This window comes from Rhipicephalus microplus, chromosome X, assembly GCF_043290135.1.
Source record: "Rhipicephalus microplus isolate Deutch F79 chromosome X, USDA_Rmic, whole genome shotgun sequence".
Lineage (NCBI taxonomy): Eukaryota > Metazoa > Arthropoda > Arachnida > Ixodida > Ixodidae > Rhipicephalus > Rhipicephalus microplus.
Window position 1 is genome coordinate 73,204,614 of NC_134710.1, and position 15,473 is coordinate 73,220,086.

The 15,473-nt window shown below is 43.4% G+C and overlaps 1 protein-coding gene across 1 annotated transcript; it reads left to right on the forward strand.

The window, feature by feature from the left end:
• Window positions 1-234: 234 nt before the first annotated feature.
• On the forward strand, window positions 235-5,035 carry LOC142775615 (uncharacterized). Its single transcript, XM_075877129.1, has 3 exons — window positions 235-542; window positions 1,700-1,831; window positions 3,728-5,035. Exons 1-3 carry the CDS (start codon window positions 390-392, stop codon window positions 4,007-4,009), a joined length of 567 nt encoding a protein of 188 aa, XP_075733244.1. The 5' UTR covers window positions 235-389; the 3' UTR covers window positions 4,010-5,035.
• Window positions 5,036-15,473: the final 10,438 nt, after the last annotated feature.

A 15,473-nucleotide genomic window follows, 5' to 3' on the forward strand; every position in this document is an offset into this window, starting at 1 on the left:
AGCGTCTTTGGAAGGTTACGTTCGCTTGCAAGTGACGACTCCAGCAGCAAACGCGTCAGAGAGGTCGTGTCCATGTAAGCATGGTTTACCCCCTGTCCCTCTCCGCCCCCTCAAATTCAACGTAGAGAAGCGAGCGCGGAGGGAGATACCATTGCATATAGAAGGTGTGATGCTTCCGCACTTTCTCGGCATCTCTTTCCACACCCGCAAGCTTTCACTCCTGCGTCAGTACTCGTGAGTGCGCGCCATTTTGATAACTGCGCCGTTGAAAACGTGACTATCTGCGCCGTTCGCAGAGTGCTGAAGCGTTTGAATAGTATTTGGCGTGCATTTTCTTCACTCGCGCTGAGGACTTTGGAACGTCAATTTTGTGCGCTGCGTCATCCGAGATGCCGCCGATCCGTTGTCTGCTGACTGTACCGCACATTCAGATAAAGCGGACGTACCACTTGGAAGAAGGTTCCGTGGTCGCCCTCAAACATGCGATTGCCACATGTCCTGTCCTTGGGTCGCAAGTTCAACTGTCTTGCAGCAACTTTCAGGTAAGTGACTGCTTATTTGTTCAACTGTGTATTTGTTGAGAGCGATAAGTGCTTTTAATCGTCGTTGAAAGCTGAGGCCCGTTTTTATTTTTTTTTTTTTGCTGCGAGTTTGCGTAGTTTTGTATTTAAAGGCTGGGGATGTGCGCTTCTGTACTATTGTTAGTGGGGTCCGGTTTGCCGAAACAGTGTTGCTAAGAGGAAAACTAAGCGTGCAAGTTTTTGTATTATTTTACAACTCATGCGTTTTTATTGTCTGCCTCATACATGTGTACGCGTGCCCGAATTGACAGTATGTCGAAAGGGAACTACATGTTTCGCGTATCGACATCGTAGCTAGGCCTCACTGAAGGCTTGTCAATGGTCGCAAGCCTTGTGTTCACGTTCTGACCGCATTAACCTCTCCTTGATGTAATTTAACTCACCCCTCCCAAACACCACAACAAAAAAAAAAAAAACGTGTTGATACTCGAGATAACATCGGCTGCGATGTGGCCGAACGAGTTCGCCGTGCACTTTTGAACTTAGTTCGCTGAGCATGCGGCTGAACTACACTCGCTTCAACAAAGTTCGTTGATTTTGAACGGTTGGCAGCGCACACCACTTTTCATAGAATGCACAAATAAAGCATGAGAACGTAGTGAGGCGCTTGCTTTAATATTTTCAAGAATGTCACTTTTGTTCTTATCGTACACAAACCTGTGTTATCGTCGATCTAGAGTGTATTGTAAGTTGGAGCGCTCTCGAGTGTTTTGTATTGTTGAATTAACATATATAGCGTGTATGATGCGAGTTGTGGAGTTGTCTCAAGTGTACGTGAGGAGAATTGCATAGTGAGGGGATTAGTCGAAAATTTATTTCGAGTAAAGATGCCTATGCGTACCTGCGTGCGTGTTTGTGTGCGCGTGCGCGCGCGCGCGCGCGCGCGCGCGCGTGTGTGTGTGTGTGTGTGTGTGTGTGTGTGTGTGTGTGTGTGTGTGTGTGTGTGTGTGTGTGTGTGTGTGTGTGTGCGCGCGCAAGGCATTCCGGAGGCCGTGTCTCCAACAGGCCATGCGTGCTGGCAGCTGAGCCGTGTCTTCGAGATCTAGGAACATACAGTAGCGAACAAACCCTCATACATCTTTTTCAGTTCATTGACAATATACGGGGTTGGTTTGCAGGTAATGGATCCTCTGTTCAATGAACTTGTCGACCTCGCTACTGAAGACAGCATACCCGATATGTCGAAAATCGTTCTTATGGCACAGCAAGAAAGTAGCGGGAATGAAGCGCCGTCATGTTCATCGTCACAGGTAAATTTTCTGAGTTTTACGTTCTTATTGTTTAATACTATTAAGATTAAATGCTCTTTTATAAATATTTAAATTATCAGTTATTTAGTTTTGATGATCAGTTGCAACTGTTGGCGCGAGTGATTTTTGGCAGCGAGAGCAAAACGGCACGAAATGTCTGAGTTTGTTATCAGCTGATGTCATTCTAGAAGTCCGATGTTAAGTCCTAACGCCTGATGCTCTTCTCTAGATTAGTTATCGAATATGGTACAAATCCTTTGCGGATGTTACGATCTAGCTGCTTTTTAAGTTTTACCGGCTTATGTTGATTTGAGTACATTTTGTTGGAATATTACTTACGGCTAGGGACACGTATGCTGTGGGTGAAAGAGGAAGTGTGATTGTGAGCAGCAAAGCAGGGGGACTTGAGTCAAGCGCAGTGTTTCTTCGCGGAAGGTGCGGGTGAAATCGGTGTTGTGGAATAGCAGGGAATGAATTAATAAATTTTGAAGTATTTTATTTGAAGTATTATTTAAATTAAAAAAATTGTATTGAAGAAATTGTTTTATTATCTGCGCTTTTCGCACGCTGGCATGCAAGGCCCTGGTTATGTTTTTTTTTTTTGCGTGCGACACAAACTTGCGTGCACTCACGCAATTTTAGGAGGGTGCCTTTTTTTAACCATTGCAGTTTTTTTAAAATAAAAAGTCTATGATACGCTGGTTCCTGTCGTTTTCGCACAAACTAGATGGCGAAGCGAAAATAACTTTCTGCAGCTAAAATGACGACCACGTGACAAATTTAAAACTGTTCAATTAGCATTTTAATTTTGGGCTTTAGTGCCGTATATATCAAAGTTCTAGTGGGAAATCATAAGTAATCGCACCTGGCCGGCACGAAGCACAGCATAATACCGAAATGACCCGTGGAGCGGAAATGGTGAAACTTAAATGGAATGGTGCGCCAAAGCAGAATCTGGTCGTAAAAAGTCTGCAAACATCTTAAAATACCCAAGTAGACAGCTTATCATTTGTCTAAGATGGGTGGTCCTGATATTTTCCGTTCTGAAAATATAAAAAGGCTAAAAAAACATTTCACTTCTCTGCAAAAAGAAATGGCAAAGTGTCTGCGCCAGAGGTTTATTCTTAGACAGGGGAAAAGTTTCATTGCAGTTTTCTTGTGCACAGTGCATAAATAGTACGAGAGAGCGTGTACCAGTTCATGGAAATGCCGATTTTTGCTTGCACTACCAGGTGCAATGAAAAGCTTAAACCAGCTCTGCCGTTATTATTGTAAAATACCTACCACCTCGTCATTGCAATGTATGAATACCAACTTGCCGCTGCCCTCTATGCTATGCATTGTATCTCAATATTGTATATTGTGCATTCCCACCCCTGAAACTGCCCGCGAGGGCTTACAGTAATATAATAAATGATGGCAGTGTGAGCTATAGCAATAGGTTTACAGTTTCTAGAATGTGTTGTGAAAGACTGGCGTGTATTTAAATATCTCCATGCTATAAGCAATATCTAGTACATTTACTGACCAAAGTAATAAAAGATGGAGCTCTCAATTATCGTAACACTGCAACTTTACGAAATACAGCTTATTAAGTTGCCCTTGCTATGTTATTACTCACTACTCACCAACAGCTAGCGAAGTACCATTGAACAACACTGCCAATGGCGTGCAGCGGAGTTCATTTTGTCAGATGCATTATATTGTTTTAATCTCCCAGTTAAACCATAGTTATGCTGCACACATTGAAATTGTTGTTAATGATAGATATCACATCTGTAATGCTAAAACACAAGTTGTGTCTTTTAAAGTGCTCTAAACCTGTTTTTTAAACTGTACAGAATTTGAAGTAAGCCACTCAGTGAAGTCTTATGCATTTTCACTTTGCCTATACAGGACGACATGCCAGCAACGCCATGTGTATCTTATAATGGGGCCGTCCTTGAAGATGCAGAGTTTTTCTGGCTGATGGTAGACCAGACAAAGTGTTTTCAAGTGACTAATGCAGAGGAAGGACTTGTCGCAATTATGTGTGCAAACTGGTTGTTCAATGTTCAATATGCTTGTAAAGCGTTCAACACCCTTGTCGTCCTCGAAAGATTTTTTCTTGAGCTCGAAAAGACAACACCAAGATCTGTTGTTGCGGAGTTCTTAAACATTGTCGTAAAATCCACATAGTCATATGATAATGCCATATGGTAATGTTCTTGCACATTTGCCTTACTGCATATTTTTTATGTTTGATTGTATTAGTGATTGAAAATTTATTGATTATTATTGCCGTTTTTAGTGCCGCATTAATTTATTTTGCATTCACTTCACAAGTCGTGCATGTTTCTCCTTTTGCATAGCCGGGCACACATGCTGTCAAATAACCCATGGTCATTGAACTTTTTAGTTATTACCATATTACATTCCTGCAAGACAGAACTATTGTGCAATAGTTTTTGCTGCTTGTTTGCTAATCTAAATAACATTACACTGCCTTGGTTATGGTCAGATTAGATTATGTGGGCCATTATGATATAAGGCACATTGCAAGAAGCATGTGTAAAATTTTGCAATAAATGTAAATAATTTAGAGAAAAACTGCCTTGTGGTACTTGTTCTTGATATTTAGTCTGCACAAATCCATATTTATTTCTAGAATGCATCAAAAACAGATTTCTTTAAAAGTGAGAGTGATGCGCATCTACATAGCACTGTTGTTTTTATATATGCACAATATTTTTAACTTGGTAAGACTGAACCTTGATTTAGCCATGCCAGGTTTAACTGCAAATTAAGTTGCTGAAATATGTGTATTCTCTGCATCCTGTAATAGACAGGCACACTGCTTTGAGTACTATATATATTAGCATGTGCCGTGCATACATGTGCCGTGCATACCCGTTAGTGCTCTGTGGAAGTCGATATATAGCCATGGATATTCGTGCACATATATATTGACTTCACCCTGCCCTGAAGCGGAACACTGCAGCGCACGCCTATCGATATAGCAGAGGGTGCACACTTTTCCAACACCCTTGAAAAAGGGTGTTCCAGTTCAAAACACCCTAACACCCCAATTTTCATTTTGCTCGACACCCTTCGTCTAAGGTGTTCACATAACACCCTTTCAGTAGGGTGTATCTGAAAACACCCATAGGGTGTTCCTCTGGCGACAAGCCAGTTTACACCCTTAAGGGTGTAAAAAAATTTACTGTGTACCTAGTCAGAAAAAGGTGTATGATCAACTTCAGAAGCACGGAAAGTGTGTTTCACTCAATATAACTATAGTCATGTGCTCGTTTACGTGGAAAATTTGCTCCCTCGCTTCGTATTTTAGTTTGGTTGATTAATATATAGGGTTTAACGTCCGGAAACCACCCTATGATTATGAGAGACGCCATAGTGGAGGGCTTCGGAAATTTCGACCACCTGGGGTTCTTTAACGTGCACTCAAATCTGAGCACACGGGCCTTCAACATTTCCGCCTCCATCGGAAATGCAGCTGCCGCAGCCGGGATTCAATCCCGCGACCTGTGGGTCAGCAGCCGAGTACCTTAGCCTTTAGACCACTGCGGCGGGGCTCATATTTTAATATTCTCAGGTTGTTATATATATATATATATATATATATATATATATATATATATATATATATATATATATATATATATATATATATATATATATATATACGTGAGGAGTTCGCCCTTACTACCGCACCAGGCTCAGTGCTTTTACACGTGCACTCGCCCTGTAAAAAAATGAAAGCACTATGCTTCACGCATCTTTGCACGGACAACTTTAAACAAAAATTGCTTGTTGCTACGGCTTCACACTTTTTCTTGTAATGATAACTAGTATACTATACAAGTGGAACAGCGCACGAATTCCTCTTTCAAAGACGAAGACTGAAGCATGCAACACAAATAATTTTGAGAGCTATGCAAAAAATGTTATACTGAGTGCGGTGTTTTTCCTGTCCATGACGAGGGAGAAAGTCAACGTCCGGCATCTCGTGATTATACAAGGTGAAGAAAGCACGCTGCATACATTATAGAGATTGCCACCTGCTGCTATCAAGGGTCACGAGGCACTTTCACATATACCTTGATATGTAGCATCAGTGGTGACCGTGCATCCTGAGTGATTCTGTTTGTATAGAAGAGGATATAAATTCGTGCTAATAGGAAACTGAAGCTCAAGTATGCAGAGCGACGACAACGCCGCGCCTGGCTCTGGTGGCGAGCTTGAGGATAGGCGCAAGAGAGGGCGCTGGCGAGTCACTGTGTTTTGCCGAAACGGGAGCGCGTGCGGCACGCGCGAAACGCGTTCTGCAGTCGGTGCGGAGAACTCCGGCGTCCTGCTGAAACGAGACGCCAACTGTGCGATGTTGCCTTTCCGCGATTCAAGAAGCGGCCTACAGAAGCGTCGGCGAGGTCCGAAGTATCGTTGTGTTGTAGGTTGCCACAACAATGCAAAGAACACCAAGAGACGCTCTCCACGTGTAAAGCTGTATCACTTTCTCAGCAAGTCGCAGCCGCGTTCGCGAAAGATAGATGATCCATGGCACGAGAATTTTGAATTGAATTGAATTTTTATTCATCAAGCGTGAACATGGAAAAGTGCATGGGTACAGATTCACTGGGAGGTCCCAAGGTAAGAACCGCAGGCGGGACCTCCAGAGCAATGAAAAACAAAAAAAGAGGCGGACACTTTAACTTGACTAGCTGTGGTTAAAGCTCAGCTTGCTGCTTCGCGGCGAAGTCAGAGGTCATGCTCACGTGGCACGGAGGACATGACTGAATATTCTCGGACATTTTAATGTCGTTACCATATAACATTAGTTTTTATTTATTTTTTAGCATGCCGCAAACGTTTGCGCGTGACAGTACACGGCTTCTACGGCTAGGTACCACATCAAAACAATTATATGGTTTTCATAAACGTCAAAGCAGTACATCGATAGAGTACGCGGCTTCATGTCGGCAGAATGAGACTTACCTCGAGGCATACGGCGTACACAGTATTCGCAGCGAGATCGGGCTATAGGTGGCAGCACCATTCCCGCGCAAGTGCGGATAGGTGCGGTCGGCGGCGCGTAATACACGCAGCGGCGCTTCGTTGCGTGTGGTCTGATCCAATTGTTAGCGGATAAAATGCGTTGACTACAGTTTACTGTTAATATGTAAGCTATTCTCTACTGAATCGGTGCACGACGCCTGTGCAACGTTAACATTACCCGTGACTAAAGCGCATTCTGCCTGTCATATAGGAATGCTCGCCCAAGTTGCTCTCTTCACGCTTTCGCCCTACATCACGCCTTTGCTGTTTTGTTTGTACGTGGTTAGCTTGTGTTTTGTCTGCTACGCACTGCTGTAGCGTGACTGAACTACTTATTTACATTTTCGTCGTCTGCATACTACAAGAAATAGAGAAAGAAGGATCGTAAAAAAGCCCGCATGTCTGTGCGATTTGTACAGTACCACAGTTGGCCCCTTATACGCATATAATTTGCGCTAAACTGCGTTTACCACGTGTATGCATATGTTCTTGCACTAGTACATATTTTATATGAGAGTTCAGCAGAAAGCATTCATGGATGGCTTACGTGCATGAAAGTGCTACAAGAAAGGCCTGCATGGTAATTGGACAAGCATGTTTTTTTTTTTCAGACAAAAAATTACCACTTCCTTACGTTGGTCACTAACATTTCCACACAAACTCTGAAAATCTTGTAAAAAAGATGACATCTTGTAAAAAGATGACATCTTCATTGACATTATGCGACAATATATATATCAGGCATGCCGTCTGAATTATTTTCAACGTCGGGGCTCTTTAAAGCGTTCTTAAATCTAAGCACATGCACGGTTTCACACCGTAACTTCGTTTCACGTACAATGTAAGTATACCGAAGTCTCACAGCCTATGTCATAGTAATATTTTTACGTAGTGGTACCACGGCCAAATAAACAAAACTAAGGCTACTCCCATGTTCGATAAACTACAGTGCCGTAGTTGTACGCCTACAAGCAGTGCGCAAGTGTATATATGACGAAAAGCCAGTTTTTTTTTTTTTTTTTTTTTTACAACCGAGTCGCCCTAAAATGTTGCATTCACACAGCATTCAATAGTCCTCATGTTCGGGAGGATAACAAGAGCATTTTGCGTTGTGCTTGAAACAAAAAGGGCCCCCCACTCTGAGATTATTCTGGTTAATGGAGGGTACGACGACAAAAAACAGCACCCTGGAAAGTTGCACTCGCCCATCTTATACTACATCTATTAGCAGCCGAACAAGACCAAATGCTTTCGTACGTCGTTTTCGGGCAAACGTAGAAACAGTTGCACTCGCGCTGACATGACTGGACAAACCACATTCGGAGAGCCAGCATGATGTACGCGCACATAAAAATACGACGTGGCTGGCAGACGATGCAAGGAGCTATCCGCACTTCACCGTATCGGCCAGTTGCCGCAAGGTGGCAACTCTGCTCAATCTCGTGGCCACGCAGACCTGAGAAATGCATTTCCCAATGATTCGGGCGTCCTCGTTTTCCGTCGTCTACTCCACATCATAAACTTGACTAACGAGCTTTACTCCTTTTGTTAGATTCGCTTCTCGGAAGCGCTTGTCCAGCTCAGAAATCTTTATGAAGCCGCACTGCAGGTGGTACATTGTGGGATGACTCAAACGCTCCGCGTTCTCTCTTCACGAGCACGTAAGCGAGTGGCTGCGTATTGGTAGGAAGGTAAAACTCGCGATATACATCCCCGACTTCCACTTTTCTACCAGAGATGGCGCTGCTTGTCCTGTCGAGGGTCGCAGTGCCATCATGCTAGAGTGTACTAGAAGTGTTGAGTGGCGTGACCGTGCCTCGCCGCCTCATCCCTTCCACGTTGCCTGTAGCGGCGGCGCTGCAGTCGAATAGTACTGTCAGAGCCGCGCGCCGCGTGCAGGAACTGCTATGCGTTTCGGCTCCTCCGTCGCGCTTTCTTGATTAAGATTTCTTCGTACCTGCCCATCATCCATGTCTAGCACATCATGTCATAGCCCTTGAAATATGACAGGCCAATCTACTGAATTTGAGCTCCATAAAAGCCCTTGTAGAGATCGAAAATAATTGAGAAAGGGGGTGTCTTATACTGATTTCTTCCGTCTTAAATCTTCCTTAGTTGGTTAGGCGTCTACAACATACAGAGAAACTGAGCCGATTTATTAGAAGTTATAGCTGCACTCAGAAAGCTGACCTTTAAAAAAATACCGTTTCAAAAGCACGCAGAACCAGGCGACAGTTAGTAGAGAGGGGAGAGGGAGGGAACCTGAACTATCTACACTACAAATGTTTTTCGTAATTTAACTTTTAAGGTATACTAAAATATTTTCACGCATTCACAGTGACCACCAACCAGAAGTTGGTCATTCTGCTGCACTCCCCCCCCCCTCAAAAAAAAATTCTGGGTGCTAGCTTTGCGCCAAAGGTTTACAGTTGGCTAAGCTGAATATAGCGTGTCTTTGTAAAAATTATTATTGTGTAAAAAGAAGGAAAAACGAGCCTTTAGGTATACACTTCTTTCCTTAATTCATTAACGAGGGTCTCGTACTGGCAGACTTAGTGTCTTTAGGTTGTATACGAGGGACTATTGGTCAGCTGCCCACTCGTAACAAGTTCACGTTCTATAGGCGACGCCAAACAGGCCCAAAAGAGTGTGCTACACTCGCCGCCATGGCTACTGGTGGCGCTGACTGACACACCCACGCTTATTTCACATATAAACCCTATAAAAGTGTCTGGGGGGATAGCTGTCGTGGTAGCTCAGTGGTAGAGCATCGAACACGTCATTCGAAGGTCGCAGGTTCGGATCCTGCCCACGGCAAGTTATCTTTTCACCCACTTTTCTTCATATTACCATTACAATTTGGTTTAATATCTTCCCCTATACTTTCTTTGGTATTACTGTCTGTTAGATCTCATTATTATTGTGTAAACACACAGAAAAACGAGCCCTTAGGTATACACTTCTTTCCTTAATTCATTAACGAGGGTCTCGTACTGGCAGACTTAGTGTCTTTAGGTTGTATACGAGGGACTATTGGTCAGCTGCCCACTCGTAACAAGTTCACGTTCTATAGGCGACGCCAAACAGGCCCAAAAGAGTGTGCTACACTCGCCGCCATGGCTACTGGTGGCGCTGACTGACACACCAGCGCTTAATTCACATATAAACCCTATAAAAGTGGCTGGGGGGATAGCTGTCGTGATAGCTCAGTGGTAGAGCATCAAACACGTCATTCGAAGGTCGCAGGTTTGGATCCTGCCCAATGCAAGTTATCTTTTCACCCACTTTTCTTCATAATATTCATATTACCATTACAATTTGGTTTAATATCTTCCCCTAAACTTTCCTTGGCATTACTGTCTGTTAGATCTCATTATATATATATATATATATATATATATATATATATATATATATATATATATATATATATATATATATATATATATATATATATATATATATATATATATATATATATATATATATATATATATAGTGGGAGTAATAATTCAATGGGCCAGTTAGTCTTCGTGAAGGTATGGAATATGGCACAACGGGAGCGTTGTCAACAAGGATAAATATATTTATTTCCCAACAGTTTCGAGAGGGGTCCTCCCTTCATCAGGGGATGAGTTATACTGACATGAACTTCCAAACTTCGTTGCTACCGCGTCCCTCTCGCCTTGATAGATGTTTGCGAGAGTGAGAGAGAACTAAATAAAGAAAGAAGAAAGAGAAAAAGAAAAGAAAAAAGACGAAAAGAAAGAAAGAAAAAAAAGAAAAAGAAAGGAAAGAAAGAAACTAAAAAAGAGGAAGAACCACTGTCAACACTGAGAGCGAAACCAAATGTCCGTGTACGTCCACATCCGGTTCTTATCCCGTGCTGGTCAGTTCTCGACGTGTGTCGGGCCACCCAAGATTGTCGCCGCGGTGGCGGGAGGGGTCCGTGACGGCGTGCGTTAGGTAAGGGTTTCCCCTTAATGGGTCGGTCGGCTCTTTACCTTTCATCTTCATCCGTTTCCCTTCAATGGTCATCAAGTGGTAGGCGAACATAAACACATTGTATGGGCATGTGAAAAAAAGAGAAAAAGGAAAAAAGAAGAAAAAACAACAAAAGACAAGAGAGGACAGTGTACACGTACGAGTCAGTCAGAAAAAAGCATGGTCTCCAGCTATCAATCTTTGTCACCAATTTCCTCCTGGCTTACTTCTCGGAGGCAGCAGAGTCTTCCGGGGTCCTCGTTGATGCCGGCTACTAATGTTCGAAATTTAAAAATAAAATATGCCTCACGCTGTTCGCGCTTGCGCTTGTTTGAGAAACCGGACTACAAAAGAGTTACGCAGATATTTTCATAACTGTGGTTTGGCAGGCGCAGATGTCTAGATAAAGGTAGCTTCGGCAGTAAAGTGGCGTGGTACCGGTGATTATTGAACCGCAGCCGAAATGGCGTGTCTGTTTGGCCGATATATTCTTGTCTGCAGATGTTGCAATGCAGCATGTATATTACGTATACTGGAGTCACAATTAAGGCTTTCAGTTATGCAGAATTTGAAATCCGAGAAGTTCGCTTTGGATTCACGTGTTGTGACCATCTGTGGGCATACCTCTCATCGAGCTTTTCCGCAGGGATGGCACCCTGATTGAATTTTAGGGGTGTTTGTTTTTGCTCTGACAAGAATGTCCTTCAGATTTTTATCCCGGTGGTACACCACGTGAGGTGGCTTCGCGAAAATACAAGTTAGTCGTTTGCTTTGCCTGATTATGTTGAAATGGCGGGAAAGTATGTTGTTGATTCGTGGCGCTGATGAGGAGTAAGCTAGTACAAGGTTCGTTTGGGAAGTCGTTTTAGATACTCTGTTTGGTCCCTTAATTATATCATTCCTGTTCACGTTGCGAGCACGTAGTATGGCATCGTCCATAATGTCTTCCGGATAATTTTGTTTCAACAAAGAATGCTTTAGGTGTTCTGCATGTCTGTCGAATTCCCGCATATCGGTGCATATTCTTCGGTACCGGTAGGCCTGAGAATATGGAATACCCGTTTTGCAATGCTTTGGGTGGCTGCTGTTGAAATGTAGGTACATTTGACGGTCTGTAGGCTTTTTGTAAAGGTTTGTTGACAAGCGGTCATTTTTGACCGTGACAGTGACGTCCAAGAAGTTAATGCTAGTTTTGGAAATTTCGTGCGTGAATTAAATGCTGCCTTTCCGATGGAAGCGGAAATGCTGTAGGCCCGTGTGTTCAGATTCGGATGCACGTTAAAGAACCCCAGGTGGTCAAAATTTCCGGAGCCCTCCACTATAACATGGCGTCTCTCATAATCATTTAGTAGTTTTGGGACGTCAAACCCCACATATCAACCAATATATATACAATTGGCACTTTTTATCATGGCTCTGTTTTTTAATATGTTCAACATATCATGAGCCTTTTAGAATGCAATAGTTATAATCTTCCGCAAAATTGGCATGACAAAATTGAGTCGGCACCGACATGAATGTTGTAACAACGTTACTTATACTCGGGTTTTTCGTCAAATGATCGAGCGCATGTAGGCTAATATGAGGAACACTGTCACGCTCTGCATATCGTAGAGACTGCCGACAAAAGGAGCGTATCATTTATTCGCAGTATTGACACTTCTCCTTTTTTTTTCTTTTTTTTGTAGTTCGCCAGCAGCCACGTATGATGTAACGCAACTCAAAATGCTCCTTGAGTGAGAAGCTAGGCGGATCCGTGCGAATTCCGATTGACATTTTTTTTTTTTTTTTTTGCAGCATCTCCTGCGCTTCGCGGCGCAGCAGCCAGCCCCACACAGAAGTGGCTCCTGCGCCGCACGGAAGTGACGTCACTTCTAATATTATTACCTACAGCTAGGTAAATGTGTAAATTGTTCGTGTGTAATGCGTTAAACCTACAAAAATTTTACTAAGCAAGTGTTTAACGAGTCAATTAGCCTCGGTTTGTTATTTAAATACATATTACAAGTATTTTAAATACAGGGGGCGCCATAGACGCTGCGGCTGCGAAAGGTAAACACTGCGAGATGGTAGCCGCTTGCGATGTGTTAGGTGGTGAAAACTCCGATGAAATCGTGGCCATGGCCTAGGCCACTCCCAAGGAGGACTGGAGTGTCGTCGCTGCTTCATGTGATTGCTGGATGCTTAGTTGAACCTGGTGGTTGGAGCTAGCGCGGCCGTCCACAGCGCCGCAGCTTTATCAGTATGATGTGCGGATTACAGTTAGGTTTGGGTTTATTTCCAACACAAAAAGTTGGGGGTTCCCCACGCAAAAAAAGCTGTTCAAAAACAGCTTGAAGGGACCTGGGGGACCGTACAGGCAGCAGCGAATAAAAAGTATAACTAACACGACATGATACAACTTATACAACTTGACAAGATATAATAGCATCGGTACATAGCAAAGTAAATATAAGGAGGTACAACAAAAATGCACAGATACAGCAAAATGAATGTAACATGAAAATGCATCAGAAATTAAAATGCACCCGTATAACTAGGATAACTGCAGATACCGGAAATGCAATGCAAGAACAGTGGTGCAGTGACAGTTAATGAGGTTATGCTGTAACGGCTGCACAGTCATTTAATAGGAAAAGCCTTATTTGTTCTAAATCTATGGAATGGGATACCAAAATTTATTTGTGATGATATACGATTTATTAGTGCAGGTATCTGATAAGTGAGGGCTGACCTTCCGTAGTTCGTACGTGTTCTTGGTATTGGTGTCTGTGTATTACGTAGTCGATAACAGTTGTTGGACTTACTACATTTTCTAGATTGCAATGCCAAGCGTGGTGTTGTCAAAGGTGAAAGTGTTCTTGCTGCCTTGTTTTGCTTGTCGTGAAGGACAAGGTCGACGATGAAATAAATGCTTCCGCACAGTTCACGTGTGACTGACCGGACGCACATGCATGAAACCCCAGTGCGTCGGCGAAGTGTTCATACGGTGGATGGAACCAACTTTATTGTTGTGTTCTTACGAAGCCTGTGATCTCCGAAGGCCAGAGCTACTGCATTGCCGGCTGTTTTGTCAAGTGCGAACACGTATACGGCCGTTCTCATCCGTTGCTACGTGAATGCTCCCGTGCTGTCACAGGCCGTGCACGTTATTCAGCAAGGCAGATAAGCTGTTTTGTAGTTAGATGGGCTAACGCCGTCGGCACTTGCTCTTGGGCATTGTTTATCAAATGCTGATCGCCTAAAACATTGCGATGGCACGTCAGTATTTTGAAGCGGTCTGCCGGTTACCTCGTCAGGTGATAATACACTGAGCGACATAAAAAAAGTTGCCCGAGACTACGTTGCACTGCACCTTTCTGTCATCAAAACTTTGATAAACCGTGGAAATCAACATTCCTGACACCTGTGCCAAAGAAACCAATGCAGCCAGCTGCATTCGAGTTTTTTGTGTCTTTTTGCGTCTCGCCGATTAAGAGCACTAATTCGCAAAACACTTCATCATAATAAATATAGTCAATCCTGCAAGAGTCATCGAAGATCCAATATTAAAGCGCCTGTGGACGGGACCACCACCAGCTGCAAGTCGGGCTAATGAGGAGGCACAAATGGTAAAACAATACATGCGTGAACAAAAAAAAGAGAAAGTATTGATAACTGCAATATATATATATATATATATATATATATATATATATATATATATATATATATATATATATATATATATATATATATATATATATGACTTGAACCACCGACCTCACCAGTTGATGTGTTACTTTAACCAACTACGCCGCAGCTGCCGATCAGTTTGAGATGGCAAACAAGCCGGTTTTTTGAGATGGCAAACGAGCAGAAACGCATTAAACGCAGTAAAACGAGCAATTACACGATTTCGCAGGCTACAGTGCACACGCTCTCAATGCAGAGGCTTCCGAGATCTTCAGTACCATGCGACTGCAACGCCGCCGCTACTGTCACCCGCCGGAGAATCAGCCGAGATTCGGCACGGCCGCCTCGTTCATTCCACTGCCCCCTTCTAGTACACTCTAACCATTTCTTATGTGGTTCCTAAAGAGACAAGAAGAGGAAAGTGAGCCCTGTAACTGTCTGCATCAGGTGCGACACCTCAACAGTAGCTTACAATGGATAGGAGTAAGGAGGAATTAAAACGATAGGAGTGAAAGGTATATACAGAGAGCGAGGAGCAGGGACAGCGAGCGACGGAAGGAAAAAGAAGATAGTAAAGATGGACAGAGTCGCAGGAGTCCAAGGACGGGGCACCACTTGACAAAAGCTCTTGTCGGCGGCAGGAGGTGGCGTAGGACCAACCCAGTCGGCTAGAGCTGCGCTGCCGTCGGAGATCGCGAGGGCACAACCGGTCGGCACGGAATCCAGCGAGCGAGTCAACCCTGTAACCATTCGTTGCTTTGGCTTCATATAGCCATCCACAGTGCTTCTTCGATGACCAAGCATGTACGCATTACTTTTGCCAGGAACTGACAGAGGGCCATGCGGATAGTTTCTTTGAAGTTCTTGCTACTAGCACCGTCTATATGCGTACATTTGTCGGGGTCATCAAGGCGTATATATAGGCGGCGAA